This window comes from Nannospalax galili, unplaced genomic scaffold, assembly GCF_000622305.1.
Source record: "Nannospalax galili isolate Female #2095 unplaced genomic scaffold, S.galili_v1.0 scaffold390, whole genome shotgun sequence".
NCBI lineage: Eukaryota > Metazoa > Chordata > Mammalia > Rodentia > Spalacidae > Nannospalax > Nannospalax galili.
In genome coordinates, this window is record NW_008330777.1 from 769,484 (window position 1) to 789,039 (window position 19,556).

The 19,556-nt window shown below is 42.6% G+C and overlaps 1 protein-coding gene across 1 annotated transcript in view; it reads right to left on the minus strand.

Annotated features, from left to right (window-relative positions):
* Positions 1 to 2,191: 2,191 nt before the first annotated feature.
* E2f7 (E2F transcription factor 7) overlaps positions 2,192 to 19,556 on the minus strand; it is a 45,770-nt gene continuing 28,405 nt past the window's right edge. Inside the window, exons 8-13 of the mRNA XM_008852020.2 lie at positions 15,429 to 15,614; positions 14,878 to 14,947; positions 11,407 to 11,890; positions 10,124 to 10,379; positions 6,342 to 6,751; positions 2,192 to 4,822 (exon numbers count right to left, since the gene is read on the minus strand). Coding sequence (XP_008850242.1) covers positions 4,652 to 4,822; positions 6,342 to 6,751; positions 10,124 to 10,379; positions 11,407 to 11,890; positions 14,878 to 14,947; positions 15,429 to 15,614 — 1,577 coding nt within the window. The 3' untranslated portion in view covers positions 2,192 to 4,651. The remainder of the gene's footprint in view (positions 4,823 to 6,341; positions 6,752 to 10,123; positions 10,380 to 11,406; positions 11,891 to 14,877; positions 14,948 to 15,428; positions 15,615 to 19,556) is intronic.

Consider the following 19,556-nt stretch of genomic DNA (forward strand, 5'->3'; position numbering starts at 1 on the left):
GTGCAGTGAACCTGTAACTGGTTAGAGGGAGGAGGAGCAATAGCTTTGAGTATAGGATGGAAGAAAAGGAAATCTAACATTACATGGAAAATAACAGTATCAGTCAGGGATCGGAGACCATCCCCAGCAAAGTGAGGGAGAGAGACACTGGAAGAAAGAGAAAAAGAAAGATGGAAGACAGGAGTGGGTGGAGGACAAGGACACAGTGGGAGGCACCAGAACTTCTGAGCTACCTTAAGTTGTAGACCAGTGAGTATGAAGTAAAGAACCTTCCCAGCCCAGGGCAAGGAAAGGAGAAGGGAGGGGTTGTCTGGGGCCCAGTGGGACGCTCCTGGAACTTCCAAGCCACCTTCTGGTAGAGAATATGAAGCAGAGAACTTTCCAAGACCAGGATGAGGAAGGAGTAGAGGAAGAGGTCATAGCCTGACAAGGGCCCAGCAGAGGGCAGTCAGAGCCCCTAGCTGCCTTAATGCCTTAATCCTTAACTGGTAAGAGAGTTCCATGAGAGAGTTCCTTTCAAGTCCAGGACGAGGAAGGAGGGTGAGGGTCCTCCCAGAGAAGTAGCAGCCATGAGAGGCGTCCCCATCACAATGCTGTTCCAAGCAAGAAAAGGGTCCAAGTAACTTGTCAAGGTGACCTGAGGACAAGTGAGGGGCACCCCCAGCAGGATGTGGGAAGTGCACTGGTCTGACTTGAAAATGAGTCGAACACCTCCAGAGAGAAGGGAAGACCTCCAGGTAGGAAGGTAAAGGAAGGAGGGAAACTGAGAGACACAGAGAAGGATGGGGAGAGAAGGCAGAGAAATAGATCAGCAGTTCTGAGAGGCGAGCACTTACCTGAACTCTGTCAGAGAGTGAATGGGACAGAGGAAAGCAGATAGATTTATAATTGCAGGTCTGATGTAGTGAGTGGTACGAGCTGGCATAGGCAAGATGGTCCTTATCACAGGCAGGCGTGCCTGGTCAGCAATTTGGTTCAGTAAAAGGAGGAACTGGGTCATAAGAAACCCAGGCATTTCTCCTGGGTTTTGGCACCATATGTATGGAAGCGTGCAGTGAAGACCATGTTTGACCAAGACAACTCCATGGGGGACAGCAGTTTATTGGGGGGTGGTAATCAAACTGCTGGACTGCCTCCTGGATCAGAGAGACAGCAACCAGCAGGGGAAGTCAGACATCTTTTATAGGCAGTTAGGTGCTGAGGTAACTTTCCATAATGTAGGCTGGGCAGTTTAGCTTGGGATTGGTTGGTCTGATAAGCAGAGGGTCTTGCCTTAGCTAAGTTTGAACCCACTGTTTTAGAATATTGGCAATTGAACCACCATTTTAGGAGTCTGCCAGGAATCTAACATACGGGGAAAACAGAGGCTATGGGAGGGCAGCAGTTGGAGAAAAATCTGTTGCCCGTGTTACAGGAAGTTCAGGCGTATGCTGACCAGATGAGGCCTCTGGTGGATTGTCCATGTGCATGAGCTCAACATCAGCTTGTCACACCTCATGATTTAGCAGCAGAGATGGACACCTGTGCACAGTGGATCACTTTCTCGACCTTGAAAGAGCCAGGAGGAATCTATGCTAACAATAGAATCTGGCCTAAATTAAAAGTGAGCATTTGCTAGGCTGAGAAGCACTTAATCTCACAGACACCAGAGACTGGGAGGGTAGCCTTCACTCATTTGTGACTGCTGCATTGAATAAGCATTGGTTTCATGATGAAGCTCCAAACCCATACCAGCTGGAGTCAGTAGAAGCCAGGTTAATAACATGGTCCCTCCAGCCTCTCAAGTGCCTGGGCCATTCTGATGCAGCTATTTGTGGTATGTGGGAACCACAGGAAGGTCTCAGCAAAAAGGATCCAATTTCAGTTTTGGAGGGTCTGGATGGTTGTCACAGCTTTTGTTAATAGCATTACTATTAACAAAAACAGAAACAGCAGTAAAAGCAAACCCATCAAGAAATAACCAGGGCTGGTGAGACGGCTCAGCTGTTAAAGGTGCTTGTTGCCAAGCCTGACCACCTGAGTGTGATCCCTTGGGGCCCACATGTTAGGAGAATGGACTCCTTCAAACTGTTCTGACATCCACTCCATGTGCTACATGGTACATGCATGTCCCCAATACACATAAACACAAAACAAACATAAAAAAGTAACATAACCAACATTTTTTACTAAATATTTATTTTTATTGCTATTTTATAGAGCTTAGTATTTTTCTAAAAGAAAAAAATGGATTTACATGTAGTACGTTTTAAGCAGATGGCTATAGATAATATAGCCATTAGGAAAAAGGGCAGAGCGAAATACAATTGAAAACACAAGCAGCAAGCAGCAATAAAGTTAACACCTACAGAAACCTAGCAGTGCAATAAGCAGGAAGCAGCTTTACATTAAAGTTATTCAAATACAGAAATAGCACCTTACAAAAAGGAATTGAGTAATGTAAACTTGGTAGGTAGATTCAAGTATAAAAATTTTACCCCCAACTCTTGAACCAGAATGCTAGGGTTTCACAAACCCTGGACAGCAAGGAGCACCCCCACCTCACCAGTGCTGACTCAAAGCTGCATCTCCTTCAAAGGACCTCCAACAGTTACTTTTTTTACTAAATTAGATAGTAACAAACTCCAGACTGCCATTGCCTCTCCTTACCCCAGAGGTCTAGCTCAGCAGCAGCACCAGCCATCAGCCAGCCGTTCTGAAGTCACTTTCTTGACAGAAACAATCACTGATTATTTGATTTTTACATAACAGGAAGCCACATGAGTTCTTACACAGAAGCGACTTCCCTATGTTTTCCATCAGTGATTGTGGCCATGAGGTCACACCCTTCTCCTTAATGGAACTACTTAACACTCAAGAACCACAAATCCTGAGGTTAATGTGGTCAATTCACAGAGTAATAATTACAATAAAAGGGCAGCAGAAAGCGAAGATGAAGACCATCCAGGATCATTCTTCAATGCTTGCTTCTATCTAAATGCAGACTTCTTGGTGGAAATACTTCATAGTTCTTATGCAGCACAGATTTTAAATGCCAGCACTCTGTACAAACTCCCTTGCTGCATATCCAGTAAACTACCTGAAAAAGGCCTATTTTTGTTTCAATAAGGAACCCACTGGTGTGGGTTCAGAGTGATCATTACTATGTAATTTTTATTTAACACAAGAGTTTCTTAAAAAGGAGAAAACCATCATCTTGTAAACTTTAGAAGCTTAGTGTTGATAAAAATTTGCTAAGTAGCAAATTTATTAAATCTGGCTACCTGTCTCTAGTTTTCAAAAGTTACTGTAGGGGTAGTAAGGCTAAGGGCACCCTGTAGTTGATAGAAAGCTACTTTACTTAGACTCCCAGAGTCTCTTAAATTAATATTTTTATTCTTTCACATAATATTTTACAGGGCCCCAAAATTAAAAAAGAGCATTATATTAAGACTCTAAATCTAAGAAGTTTAAAAGAGAAAAAGAAAAAAAAAAAAAAGGTTGAAGGAAGCAAAGAAAAAAGGAAGCAGAGAAAGGGGGGAAAGATTTACTCTGAAGAGATAAACATGAGGTATAAATATGAATAAATTGAGAATAGAGAGCAAGTTTGATTCCTAAAGTAACATGGTTTTCAGAGGGATACTTGGAACAGTTTCCAGAGTTCTATCTGTGTTGGAATTAACTCACAGCTCTTATTTCTGAGAGTACCACAGAATTACGGTTTGAATACTCCTGGTAACAAAACAGAATGTCCCCATTTTCCTTCTTACCCCTCCAAATATGACATGCATGCCTGACACTTTACATTGAGCATTTAAGTTCAAAAAATTCAGGGCACATAGTGAAGAAAACAGCATAGTAGGGTTTTTGAACAGTAAAACTTCATCGTTCGCAGTTGCCAAAGCAGCCACAAAGGCCCTTAGACTTCACCTTTGTCTTCATGCCCTCAGAAGGGTCAGCACAGTTCATCCATAGCTAGGTGTAGCATTCACAGTTATTTTGGTCTTGACATCTGTCATGTATATACATTTGTCCACATTATTAATAGGTTGTAGAGTAAGTGCAGGGCAAATTATACAACAAATTATAAACATTCAAGTCGTCATACCCTGAAAAAATTTGTTAGGCTGTAGTTGTAAACTTTTTGCACTAAGTCCCACTTCAGGAACAAAATAAATAATACCATAGGATTCATAACTGAAGGCGGCTTCCTGGTGAAAAGGAAGGAAGCAGTAGCATGTTTAAGCTGTAGAAAGGAAGTTCTCTCACCGCAGCCCTACTTAGGGCAAGTGGAAATGCACAACACGAATGTTTATCCGGTTAAGTGCTTCAGCTCCCCCTTCAGAAAGACCACAAGGCTCCAGCAGCCTGTTCAGACCTACTTCCAGCAACTGGGTAATTCTTGAATCAAACCACACCAGACAGACAGTGCTGTTGCTGTGACACTGTGCAGAGCTTGAACTCTAGCTAGTATTAAATGCATAATTAATAATCATTACTTCGGGGAAGATAGATGATTCATGATATTGGGAAGTTGGCATAACCAGTGGATGAAAAAGAGAGCAAGGACACAAGCTGAGGACCAGGATGGCCTGTGTTCCACTTTGGGCACTGTCTGGGACACAGGGACCTCCAGGTATTTTGAGGCCACCCCTCCTGCCAAAGCAGCAGGTTAGTCAGGCCCGCTGCTGGGGATTTCTAGTCTCCTCTGGGCTGAGGTGGTGTTTCGTGATTGATTCCTTTCTCTTCTCCTAAGGACAGGATCTCCGAGGCTGCCAGGTGTCTTGAAAAATGTCTCACGATGCCTGCGTCGGATGCTCTTGGGGGTCACTGGTACAGGTGACTAAAAAGAACAAAATAAAATCAAACTTTCAGCCTCTGAGCTGGAGATTTTTACTTGTGTGGCCTCACTAGGCATCCTGTGCAATGTTCCCTCCACTCTGCTTTCTCATCACACCCATCCCATCTGTCCAACCCTTAGCACAATGCACAAAGAGCTCAGGTGCAGAAAGGCAGCCTACTAAAAAGGTCACAAAAGTGGCCAGGCTAGGTCTAGAGCCAGGGTCCAGACCTGTCTACCGCTAACTGTGTGACCTTGGGCAAATATCTTCACCTTCATCCCTCAGTTACTTCATTACCGTGATGGAGAGCAATATTTCACTTGGCTGAAGAATTAAATGAGATGATCTTGTTGGAGCACTTTAGAGGATACAAAGCACTGTGATGCATGCATATCATTCTTTCTGCTGAGATTTTCTCAATGTGCTCTAAAAGGGAGGGAATGCTATCCTGCTTATTGCTGTATACCCTGCCTAGATTGGTGCCTGGCTCACAGCCATCAAAAAAGCCTATGCTGGGTCTAGGGATATGGATCAGTGGAGAGCACTTGCCTAGCATACCTGAGGCTCTGGGTTAGATCCCCAGCACTTCAAAAAATGATAACAAAATCGTGTTTAAAAAGTAAATACCTAGCAAACTTCTGAGTCTGAATAACTCACCTAAAATATTTTTGCCCAAATAGACCTTTTCCTGAGAATAGTGACTATGAAAAATGCTTTTTTTTTCATCTTTAAAAAAAAATTTATTTATTATTTTAATTTTACGTGTATGCGTGTATTGCCTGCATGTAGGTAAGTGCATCCATGTCATGCAATGCCTGCAGAAGTCAGAAGAGGCCGTCAGATCCCTTAGGACTGGAGCTATGGATAGTTGTTAGCTGCCAAGTGGGTGCTGGGATTTGAACCTGGGTCTTCTGCAAGAACAACCAGTGTTCTTAACTGCTGAGCCAACTCTCCAGCCCCTAAACAATGCTTTATATATAATAGAAACTGAACAGGTATTTACTGATACAGCTACAAAAGGAATCTGAGGGACAAATGTAGAACTTAGGTGTCAATAATATTTGTTTATATATATAGTTTTATGAGTGTGCATGTGTGTGTGCCTATTACCCCTTAGACATCACATTTTAAGAAACGACAGGTGCTGAGAAGAATCTGAGTTAGAACTGAGACTCTTTTTCCCTTGATTGTATCTACAGCTGCATAGATTTAGGATGGTTTCCTTAATGAAGTAAGTGCCCAGAGAAGAGTGAAACTGTCCAAACGTGAAGCACTCCTCAAATCTTTAACTACATCTAATACAAGGTTCCTTCCAATTCCAGGAAGCAGACTGACAATTGAAAAAAATTATTTTTGTCTTAAAGCACAGCATTTGTTGCCTTTTATCTCCATGCTTCAAAGAATAAGCGGTAACTTTGGGTCTGCAGTGGAAGCCAGGCAGAACTTTTATCTTTCTGTATCGGCCAAGTGACTGAAATGAAGGCCATAACCATTACAGAGTGACAGGGCTCTAGGCCTCACCTGCTCTAGTTTAACCACTGATACTGGATGTCCCATGTAACCGGGGGACTCAGGGTGGACGATGTTGTGTGATCTTGACATCACTGGACTCAAGTTCTGGGAGGGCTGATGCTGAAGCTGAGGGTCTACAGAGGGGAGGGTGGATGACTTTGGATTGAGTATGGCTGCAGGGCTGATGAGAAGATGAGCTGTGGATCCCAGGGCGGACAAGCCAAAATTCACAGGTCCCGTGTTTGGGAGAGCGCCAGGAGCCGAAGATATTCCAGGAGAATAGAGAACTGGAAATGGGTTTAGAGTTGGAGAAGGTAAGACCATGCAAGGAACACCGAAGGATGGCAGTGGGCCCGGGGATGGCCCCACAGTATGAGGGGTTTGGCTGCCTGGTAAGAGCACATTGAAGCCATTTAATCCTGCAACAGAAGGAGAACAAAGTGAGAATCACAAGATTCCATTCACATTCCCATCCCTTATGGCCCTTCCGAAGAGGAGACCACCAGAAATCAATGGATGCTGGAACCTTCTGCCCGATGAGGTTGAACACCCTTCTAGCCCACAAGACTCTGTCACGTGGGTGCCCAGACAACCTCAGCATTCATTTACCTACAGGGTCATGTGGTCTATGTCTGTGGAGGGCTTTTTTATCTTTTTGCTTTTTCTTTGTGCATGTGTGTGTGTGTGTGTGTGTGTGTGTGTGTGTGTGTGGTATTCTTGTGTGAATGAGGGCATACATGTGCCATGGTATGCATGTGGAGGTCAGGGGAAAACTGAGTGTTGGTCCTTACCGTTCACCTTGTTTGAGGCAGGGTCCCTTGTTTGCTACTGTGCACAGCAGGTTAGTTGGTCTGAGAACTGGGGATTCTCCTGTCTCGGCCTCCCATTTCTCCACTGGAGAGCTGGGAGTACAGATATGTGCACTACTGTGTCTGGCTCTTATGTGGGTTCTGGGGCAAGCACTTTACTCACTGAGCCGTCTCCCCAGTCCCCTGTTGAGGAAAATAAAACTTTGGTGGGAATTTTTTTTTTTTTTTCGGTCTTTTTGAGACAAATCCTCTTTATTTTCATGAACTTTTGACTGAAAATTTGTATTTTCCTCAATAATCACAATTTGTCAAAGAGAATGAAAAAAAAAGTGGATGGTGTCTGAGGAATGACACTTGAAGTTGTCTTCTGGGTATGATACCCACCCCATACCCCCACAGACAAAAGTACAGATAGGGGCTATTTGAAGATCGCATAATTCTTTTGCTAAAAAATATTTTATTTATTATTCTGGGACTGGAGAGATGGCTCAGCGGTTAAGAACACTGGTTCTTCTTGCAAAAGACCTGTGTTTGAATCCCAGCACCCACATGGCAGCTAACAACTGTTAGTAACTCCAGTTCCAGGGAATCCAGCAGCCTCTTCTGTTCTCCGTGGGCATCGCACGACACAGGTGCATTTACCGACATGCAGGCAATACACTCATACACATAAAATAAAAAATAAATAATATTATTATATGTGTATGAGTGTATTGTCTGCATGTCAGTAAGTGCGCCATGTGTGTACAATACCCACAGAGGCCATAAGAGCGTGTAGGATCCACTGGAACTGGAGTTATGGATGGCTACTGGCTGTCATGTAGGGGCTGTAGGTGCTGGGAATCGAACCTGGGTTCTCTGGAAGGGTGGCAAGTGTTCTTAACCACTGAACCATTTCTTCAGCACCACACTGCAGAATTCTTAATATACTGCTTAGCTCATCACATCTTTGAAATGACAGCAATTCTCGACTTGCTGCCAGGTCTTTTTATCAGAATAAATAGTTAAAAACACACACTTCTGCTTTTATTTCAATGTAATTATTTCTTTACAATCCTAGTTACTAAATTTCCTCTTTTGTAAACATTTTGATGATGGGCTTCCCCAGATTATCTAATGGTTTATGGTTGAGAAAAAGTTAAAAAGAAAAAAAAAAAACAAACAAAAACCCTGCATTGGGCTCTACTTTTATTTTTTATTTTATTTTATTTTACTTATGGTCTTTTTGAGACAGGGTCTCCCTGTAGCCCCAGCTGGCCTGGAACTCACTATGTAGACCAGACTGGCCTCTAACTCACAGAGATCCACCTGCCTCTGCCAAGTGCTGGGACTAAAGGCGTGCACCACCATGCCTGGGTAGGCTCTAATTTTAAGTCAGCAGTGGCTAAGTCTGTTTTTACTCAAAGGATCCCCAACACTGAGCACCCTGCTTTGAGTAAACACTCCAAGCTAACAACATGATAAATGAATACTGACAAATACCTATCTAATCTACCCATCAGGTCAGGTTTAAGCCTACAGGGAACTGAGGAGAATCAATTTAAGTATTGTGGTGGTTACTCTTCACTGCAACCTGAGTGGATTTGGAGTCACCCAGGAGACACATCTCTGAGCGTGTCTGTGAGGGTGTTTCCAGAGGTTTAACTGAGGAGGAAAGACCCTCCCAAAATATAGGCAGCACCATCCCACCAGCAGGGAGCAGGGGTCCTGGATTGAATACAAAGAAGACTAGTGGAGCACCAGCATTCACCTCTGCCTCCTGACTGCAGACAGTGTGGCCAGTCCCTTAGCACTTCTGTCACTCCTTCCCAAACCAGGAGCCAAAGTGACCTCCTCCTTTCTTAAGTTGCTTTTCTCCTGTACTCTACCATAACATAGAGAAAAGTAACTAATACAAGTATCTTCCCATCAAGAGCAACTTTATCTACAAGAAGCGTATTTTAAAAATCAGGTTTCTGGAGTTGGAGAGATGGCTCAGAGGTTAAGAACACTGGTTGCTCTTGCAGAGGACCTGGGTTCAATACCCAGCACCCACATGGCAGCTAACAACAGTCTGTAACTCCAGTTCCAGGATAATCTAATGCCCTCTTCTGACCTCTGCAGGCATTACACGACATGGGTGCACATGTCACACATGCAGGTAGTATACTCATAAACATCAAAATAATAATAGTAAATAAGATACTTTAAAAATTAGATATATATTGTAATTCAGTTTATTCAAAATAGTAACATCATTTACCATGTCTTAGTAAATACTGGGTACTATTATTCTAAGTTCTTTAGGTTTATTAAGTCGAATTCAGTTTTCTTATCACCCCATGAAGCAGATGTTATTGTTGCTGTTCACCACTGAGAATAGCTGAATACTTAAGTTTGGACGGAAAACAAGTGGTTGTGAACGTCAAGCCCTCTTACTTCAGACCACAACAATGAACTTGGTACCTACAGACACTAAAAATCAGAATGTTTAGCTGCACATAATCACCACCAGGTCCATACTATTATTCTGAACTAATGCCAGATTCAGAGGACAGAAGAGGCTATCGGATCCTCTGGGACTGGAGTTACGGACAGTTGTTAGCTGCCATGTGGGTGCTGGAATTTGAACCTGGGTCTTCTGTAAGAACAACCAGTGTTCTTAACTGCTGAGCCATTTCTCCAGCCCTGAATTTTATATCTGTCTGTCTGTCTATCTAACCTTGCCTTTAAAATGTGCTGTGTTTTCACCAAATAAAGTTCAAGGCATTTAAAAGAAAACCATCTACCTCCTATCTTTTCTTATTATTCCTGTAGTTGGTTTACAGCATAGCCTCACCCTTCAGTTTTAGAGCTGAAGAAAATAAGGCGGCTGAGCGTGAACACACAGGCACCAGCAGTAAGCCAATGAGCTGCTTTCTCTGATCAGGTGACACAGGCAGAGGTGTAAAAATCTAACACATGGTTGAAGCACCTCAAAGGCTCACGCTGACAGCCTCTTACCTGCCGGAGACTGCACATAGAGATACTGCAGCAGCGATGACTCTTTGGTGATTTCATTTTCTTTTGAAGGCTTTTCGGTATCTGGATTTCTGGATGGGTTTCTACATTCAGAATCAATGAAGCAGTTTGCAACACCCTTTCCTGAAACGTCTTCTGCAGCAGGGAGATGATCCTTTACACAAGCGCCTCCCAGGGGTGTAGATCCCTCATTTCCCATGGTCATGGGAGAGGCAAGGTCCATGGAATGTGAGGGTTTCTAAGCATAACCAAAGCAGAAAGGCAAGGAAAAAACCCAGTAGTCAGTTTTAGAAAAGCTTTTTTTAAAAATACCTAGCACACAAACAAGACAGCAGTTTTTATTCTACTTATAGGAACAGTATAGAAATGAAGGTACATGTTTAGGCTTATGACTCCTAAGTACAGACACAACAGAGATTTCAGTAATGCCAATCTGGCCATGGCGCTTGCATTATGAACTAGGTTTCTGTGCTGCTAGCATGTAAGGGTGATGCTGCAGTCTTTTGGGGTCTTCTAAGAGCTCCTGGTTAGCTCACGCTGCCTTGGTTGTCGTCTAAGTCACATGCCTGTGAGTCTTCCACTTGTTTTCTTCTCCAGTTTTTAAATAAATAAAAATTTTAATAAAATTTTATTTAGTTTATTAAATTCTGACAATTTCATATATGTATATAATGTGTTTTGGTTATTCTCTCCTTCTACCATCTTTCATCTTTCCTGCCTCTATCAACTCCACCCACTACTTGCACATCTGGGCTATAAATAAAAATTAGAAAAACTCATTTGATGAGAGAAAAGCATAGAGCACAGAGGAGAGAGGTTCCTAATGAATGGATTCATTTCCATGTATCATGCCTAGCTGACCCACTGCAAGCTGCTGTAATGCTGGGCTCCGGCTTTCTGAGACTTTTACTGGTTACATCTCATCAACCTGTGCTTGGCTACTAAGTGGGGAATGTGGACAGCTCATATTTTTATTCTTTTCACTTTAGCTAGGGAAGCTGGGCAGTGAAGAGAGTTGATGAAACCCAGGCCTGGCCAGTCAGTGGCACAGTACCCACATTCCTGACTCTGGAACCCCACTATGCCCAGATGATTATTGTAAAAGCCAAGTGTGGGGGCACACGCCTTTAATCATAGCACTCAGGAGGCAGAGGCAGGCGGATCTCTGTGAGTTCGAGGCCAGCCAGGTCTACATAGCAGCATATGTTCATTAAGGTCAAGGGATAAAGGGATGGCAGCAGACACATTCACCCACACTCCTTTACCTTGGGCATCACTAGGGATAAGGGAGTGTCTTCGAATTCCTGACTTTGTCTTTTAGTGACAGGTTCATCCTCCTCTTGAGGATTCCTCTCCTCACACAGGCGCTTCTGAGCTGAGCTTGCCAATGACAAGTCTGTTGCGGCTGGGACTTCTGAGCTTCTGCTGTCCTCTGATCCTGAGCCTGGGGATGGTCCCTCCCGCAGGCTCCCACACAGCATGTATAGTGAAGTGGAGGGCACATACACCAGGGGCTGACCAGCAAGCAGAGCTGGCTTCGAGCTCTCTGCATCAGAGGCTGCAGAAATGAGGGGGACTCCTAATTGTCCATTCAGACCATTCTGCATGGAGAATGCCTGCAAATCTGTTTGAGCAACAGAAAATACTTGGTGGGCTAATGGGTTAACACAGTATTCTGGGTCGATAGGGAGGGTAGGGTCCAAGCCGCTTGCTGGAGGCACCACTCTCTTACTGGCAAAGGTTTCCCCCCTGTAATAGAGAGAAACAATGAATACCATTGAATTCCCACACTACACCAGCTCCTGACTCTCTGCTCTCCTTAGGGAAGCTCTACCTAGTCAGAAGTGGGGCAATTCTGAGCTGATGTTCAGATGTCCTCCCTGGTCACACAGAAGCAGATCAGGTAACCCTGGCTAGCTGGCTAGGGATGGGGTGAGGTGCCAATTGGGGAAGAGCTACTGGGGTTGTCAGGTGACAGCTGACACTGGCTCTTATTTCTTCCATTCTATTATCAAGTGCTTAAGCCTTAGCAGACATTACTAGGATTAGCAAATTGCAAAAGTAATAGCTACTCTCATTCCTCCCTGTTTACTGATGACAAAAACTGGAGCTCAGAGGTTAATCCACCTGCCACAGGTCTAAAGTGGTGACACTGGGCTCATAGTATGTCTGTTTGATGGCAAAGCCCATGGTCTCAGTCACTGGGTAGATGACAGAGATCTGGACCAGACTCTGCTTCAGAGGAAGACTAGTCTATTTTACCTAGAATTCACTGTGAACTGAAGTGGGAAGGATGTAAACGTACCTGCCGACTTACTTTCTGTTTATCTTGTCTCATTTTGCTCAGTATCAGTACAGAATGCTTAGGCATTCCTATTATATGAGATTATAAACAATACTGGGCCCTTTTTAGAGAAAATAAAAATATTCAAAACTTGTTAATGGTCTTAATTATAATAATGGTGTATCTTCATATTTATGAAATGATTTTACTTTCTGTTAATTCCTTTAGGGAAAGTGGAGGAGGATTAGCAGCAGTCATCCAGAACCAAACCGACATCGAACTGTTACAGCCCATTTATAAAACTCTTACCTTGATATCCTTCTCTGTCTCTGCTTCTGACCCACTGCCTGTCCCTTCACTCCCCTCTTACTTTCCTTCCCTTGTTCCGTTAACACTTATGGAGACCTTGGTACAACGCTGGAATTCTGTTAAAATCTTTGCATACATTATTTCTCTTTTCTCCAAGCTTTATACCTCAAAAACATGGTCTTAAGAAGGAAAGCATGCTCTCTGGGAACTTAGTTCAAGTTTTCCCTTTGCCTCTTTTAATATTTCTTTAGCATAATTTAGGCATAGGACCAAGTACTTACAATTTCCTGCAATTCTAGCCATCCTGATAACAAACATCAATGTTTTCTGTTATTATTTATATGTTCCTAAACTGCTATGACTTGACACCCTGAGGTCCAGAATATAGTTCCAAGGCCAAATACAAACAAATGCATCTGTGAAGTTGTGGATAATAAACAAAACAAAAACCATGTTAATGCTTTTAGTACATGTTTAGAACTGGATTAAGAACCGGCAAATAGAGAACATGGATTTCTTTCAGCCGTTCTGAGGGATCACTGAAACCCTTTTGCACATTTTTCTCCTGGTTGATTCTGCTACTGGAAATAGAACGGCAAACATGGGGTTGCAGAGGTGAGTACATCTCTCCAACCATGGTCTCCCTAAGTGAGGAATCTGTACTACTCAGATCTGTGAAACTCCACAGGCCATAGAGTACATTAACCACTGCTGAGACCCCAGCCACTGCTCCCAACCTCCAGCAGCACCGTGACCTGACCCTACTGGTCTTTCTGATGCCTCCTTCTACTTGAGCTAGCTTTGCTGACTCCTTGTCTGATATTTTCTCTTTTCTTTCTGTCTTTGGCTGACATGGTTCAGATCTGTACTGCAACAGCCACAACTACGACACGTCTTATTCTGTGATCTGCCTATCAGGAGCTCTTCTCCTCTTCCAACCCCACCTGTTTAACACGATCGTCACTGAACCTTCAATGGTTTTTATTCTGTCTGGTGAATTCAAACACCCTTCACTTTCAATACTTTTGCCAACTTGACCTATACCCAAATGCTTCCTTATTATTAATTATTATTCTTATTATTATTTTATTTTTTGAGACTTTTTCCTTCTTTCATTAAAAAAATCTTATTTACTATTTTTATTTTATGTGTATGAGAGTATTGACTGAATGTATATGTAAGTGCACCTGTGTTGTCTAATGTTCACGGAGGTCAAAAGAGGGTGTTGGATTCCCTTGGAACTGGGTTATGGATGGTTGTCAGCCACCATGTGGGTACTGGGAATCAAACCTGGGTTCTCTGCAAGAGAAGCCAGTGCTCTTAACCACTGAGCCATCTTTCTAGCCTGATTTTTTTTTTTTTGTGTGTGTGTGTGTCTCAAAACACATGGAGGTCAGAGAACCATTTTCAGGACTCATTTCTCTTTCCTCTGTGTGGATTCCAGGGACTGAACTCAGGTTGTCAGGTTTGGTGGCAGGTGCCTTTACCTGATGAGCCATCTCAGTGGCCCCCAAATGCTCTTATGAATATTTCCTTTTGTCTTAGACAAATCACAACAGCTACACTCATTAGCACTTTGTCCATCTCCTCCCTAACTTTCCTTGGACTGTTTCTTCCCATATCATTAAAAACCTCTCACTCTCTATTGTGTCTTCTACATCTTCTAATACATGTTTGCCTTCAGAATTAGATCTCAAATTTAAGTCGGATGGGCTTAAATCAGCTGTGACTTCTGAGGTTTGTGTTGGGCAAGTTACATAGCCTCTCTGGATTTCAGTTTCCTCTCTATAAAATAAGGATAACCACAAGAGCCTCTAAAAAGACCACTTGGTAGTACACACATTAGCCAGTGACGAGACAGTGGTGTCAGTAGTGACTCGCTTTTTCCGCAGTATATTTATTTGTCTTCTTATTTTGTTTCCTGTAAGTTATTGTAGCTTAGGGGATAAATTTTTCAGATATTTCTGTCACTGATGCAATTTTCTGCAGTGCTGGGCACAAAGGGGAAAATTCATTATTCTTTCACAATAAGAAAAAAATCTGGCTTACATTTTATCTTGTGATGGGCAGCATTTAAATTTAGTCCAAATTAACAGTAGGAAAAATTAGAAGAGAATACACTCAGTTATTAAAGGCTACTTACTGCAAATTGTCTTCTATTTTCTGTCTGTAGATAGCTGCCAGACTTCCAATTTCTAGGGAATAGGCCGATCCTGAAAGGGACGTGAAGATTAACAAACACAGCAGAAGGCTTGTGTGCACTTACACACAATACCGATTATTACATACAGCTTAGGGATTATTAAGACTATCTTGTCTCTTTGCGTTTGATACAAAAAGGGCAATTTCCAGAAGTTAGCTACTAATGGTAAATTTGGATCTTATTAAGAATTCGTAACAAAACAAGCATCGTTTTTATAAGTCATACATTTCTGAGATATACCCAACAGGTCCAGCATGGCAAGACAATTGATCAAGGCTGGCTGGATCAATTTGAGGAGTAGGGGGCATGCTCACACTCTGTAAAGTCAGCATTTCTTTTGCTGCCAATAACTGCTTGTCTTCAGGCAAGTGAAAAGTCAACTGCCAAAAAACCCAGGCTAGGTCTACAGAAGATGTGAAAACGCCCGCACATGGCTGGGGGTGCTTTCTACGGCCACTGCTGGAGCCCACAGGCTAAGCAAGGGCCGATACCTTGTTTCTCTCTGTGCGGGCTGCTGGGTTCTGAGCTCACTTTCCTCTGTGTCTTCTCAGAAGTCTGCACTGTGTTAAAGGAACCGTACCGAGCCAGCCTCTGTTTCGCACAGACCCGAATCTGGCCATATGTTTCTTTTTTCAATTCTGGTAAGACAGATGCAGATACATCTACTAGTTCTTCATCTAGAGAGAGAGAGATAAAGAGAGAGAGAGAATTACAGGCTCTTATACTGCTATAATTCAGGGTAATTTTCATCTTTTTAGGAGATGGCTTTGAACTTATAATTAAATTGGAGTTATCCTATTAATTAAACACTAAGACAATGAAAAGAATTTTATGAGTTATCTCAAACCCCAATTTCTTTCGATGTTCTCTGTTAAAAAAAAGTTAGTGGCTAACTATAAAGCGAGAAGGAGTCCATATATATTCTAAAATTATCTGAACAGTGACAAAAGTAGAGCAAGATGTTCTTGGACCCGATTTAGAACAGGTCTGACATTTTAATGCTCTGTTGGGGTAGGTATCAAAGGAAAACCTGACCATGTTCAGCTCGACATGCATATTTTGAGATTCACTTTCAAGATTAATTGAGCTCAGCCTCTTACACCAAAGCTCCAGGGCACCAAGTAGAAGAATCTTCATTTTCTATTATGCTTTATTATTTCTTTCTTATGCAGGTAGGAGGCCTGGTTACTAAGTGACCAAAGGAATAAGGTCACCAGACTTCAGGGAGGCACACTGCTGAACAGCGAGAAGAGAAGGTTGGGCCCTGGAGACCATTTTATGCTTCAAGGTGCCCTCTGGAAGCCAAGATGACAAATTTTCTGTAGGCTCAGGCTGTGATCCCCATGGTCCAGACAGTCATTTCCTCCTTGCTTGTTTGTGCTAATTAATTTCTCCTAAGTTCAATGCATGCATATTTTAATTATATAACTGATTTAATATACTGAAAAGTGCAGCTAGACTTACATTTTACAAAATGTATACTTTCACATAATGAAATTTTAGATATGAACCAAAAATAAATCTTTATGGTTTTCAATTTATTTAACAAATGTCAATAATAGTTCCTTTTAGAAAACCAGAATCATAAAATAAAAAGAAGAGAAAAATAGATCCAGCCAGTATCAGGGACCGTATTTTCCCAGAATCAAACAGTACACTGAAAAAAAGGTATATAACTGAGGCTCTCAGGACATCAGGCACCAGAAGGGAGGACAGTGACTTCTTAGTGATAGAAATAAAAATCATGTGAGCTTTGACTGTCCTAACTTACTGCTTGAAGAATGTTCCTAGGATGGGGTGCAGGAGCTTGATGGTCCCTGCAAGCTGAAGGCAGAGCAGGGAGAACTAGTGAGGGATAGCAGCTAGAGTTCAGAAGGTAACAGAATGTTGGGGGCTGCAGAGGGCACTCAGTGGGGTACTATGCAGAGTCAGGGAAAGAACAGTTTAAGAAGTGTGGAGAACGGTCCGTAGCTCACACGGGGTTGGGGTAGGACCTGCTGCCGACACTAGGGCAGGAAGACCTCCATCACTCAGGGGCACTCTGTAGAGCACTAACAAGGGTACTGCTTGGCAGGGAAAAATGTGATGAGGATGCTCTGGTGACGACAGAGTTCTGCTCATCAAAGCCTGACAGTGAAGCTGAAAGGATCACTGTTCCAAGAAATTGTACTGTATACCAAACAAAGCTGCAGAACAGCTTCAGAAACACAGACATGGCCAGCACCTAACACAGACATCTCAGTGTCTGGCCTATTGTTAAAAATGCCAGGCACACAAAGAACCAGGTAAAGATAACCCACAATGAGGAAAAAGCAACTGAAACTGATCCAGGAGTGACCCAGATGACTGTTTAGTAGACTGGCTTGCAAAAAGTTAATAGAATTCCATTCTATAAACCCAAGAACCTAGAAGCAAGAAGGAAAAGCCAGTGTTGGAGCTGAAAAAAATCGTTTAAAGGATAAACGGCAGATCAGAAAGTAAAGAACAAAAGGACAGTTATCCTAGGGACAGAAAAAAAGGCTGAAAAGCAGCAGTGACGTGTAGGACAATCTCAAACAGCCAAGTATAAGTGTAAAGGACACAGATTGAGGGGACAGAAAAATACAGATGGCAGAACGTACTGTGAGAAGCTCGGTTGGTAAAGAGCCTGCAGTGCAAGCACGAAGACCCAAGTTTGGATCCCCAGCACCTGAACGGAAAATAAAAAGCCAGACATTGCAGTATGTGCCTATAACCCCACTTTATCCATTTGTTGAGCTCTAGGCTCAGGGAGAGACCTGTACTCATATGTACACACATAAACACATGTACATTACAAACACAAAGGGATTAGGGCAGAAAATTTGCTGTATTTGATGAAAATTTTAAGCCCATAGATCCAACGAGCTCAACAAACCCAAGTATAAGAAACAAAGACAAGTACAAAACCAGATGTCATCAAGTTGCCCGAAGCCAGCCAGGGATAGATTTAAAAGAAACTGATACAGTAGACATAGATGCAGAAGATGGTAGTGGATTCTTTGTCAGAAATAATGCAAGCTAGCGGACACACAGGAGCTTCTTTAAAAAGCTAAAGAAAAACATGAAAGCAGACTGAGATACATTAAAGATGTCTGCTATGAACCTTAAAGCAACCATTCAAGAACAGAACAAACCCACAAGAAAGTGGAAGGGTCAAAAATAAAAATACTCAGTAAATTCAAAAGCAAGAAAAAGGAAAGTAAAACAATGACGGATTAGCAAACCAGTGGTCAGTGAGGTGGCTCAGTGGGGAAAAGGTGCTCACCACTACGGGAGACCTGACAACCTGACTTCAATCCCTAGAATCCGTATAGCAGAAGGAGAGAAACGATGCTTGCACACCGTCCTCTGACCTCCACTCACCAGATGCATCATGGCACATTCACCCACACATTAAATAAATAAATTTAAAAATAAAAATGCTTATAATGTTCAAAAAAACCCCAAACATCAAGAATCATGTTACAGGGCTGGGTATGGTGGCACATGCTTTTAATCCCAGCAGGCAAGAGGCAGAGGCAGGCAGGTGTCTGTGAGATTGAGGCCCAGCCTGGTTTACACAGTTGAGTTCTAGACCAGCTGCGGCTACAGGGAGACCCTGTCTCAAAAAACAAAACAAAACAACGAAAGAAGAAAAGAATGATATTACAGGGCCCCAACTCCTCATAGCCCATCTAGCATCCAGCGATGTATTAATGGATTCACCCACTGATGAAGGAAGGAGCTACCAGTGATCCAACCACCTCTAGTACTACCTCCACCTGGAGACCAAGACTTTAACACTGGAGAGGGGGTATGTGTGTATGTTTTCATCTCCAATCCCTAATACAAATCTCAAGAAATGAAAGACTCAAGGATGTTCTCTGGCCATCTAGAATGAAATTAGAGAAGCAGTTTGGGTCGCTGGGTGTGGTGGTGATGATGTCTGTAACCCCAGTATGTGGGAGGTGGAGGCAGGAGGATGACTGACTTTGAGGCCAACCTGAACTACACAGCTTGGGCTATACAAGGAAACACTGTCTCAAACAAACAAACAAACAAACAAACAAACAATGCATGGCTCAATGAGGAAATCAAAAAAGAAAATGAGGGGCTGGAGAGCTGGCTCAGCGGTTAAGAACATTGACTGTTCTTGCAGGAGACCCGGGTTTCAATCCCAGCACCCACATGGCAGCTGACAACTGTCTGTAACTCAAGTTCCAGGCGATCCAACAGCCTCTTTTGTCCTCTGTGGGCACTGCATGACACGGGTGCACTTACCTACATGCAGGCATAACACTCATACACATAAAATAAAAATAATAAATAAAACAAAAAAAAGAGAAAATGAAAATATATACCAAAACTTGTGAAATAAACTAGTATTGGGATGGAAATTTATAGTACCAAAAAGTCTATTTAGAGAAAAGTCTCAAATTAAAGACCAGTTTACCTTAAGCTTTACCTTTTACCATTAGAACAAGAACAAACTGAACTCAAAATAGAAGAAATGAACTAATACAAAGATGGCCTGAATAGCCCTAAAGCCTTTTAAAGATATTGTAATATATACCTAGAAAGTCCTATAGAAAACTCTAGATCCAGATGGCTTCATTAAT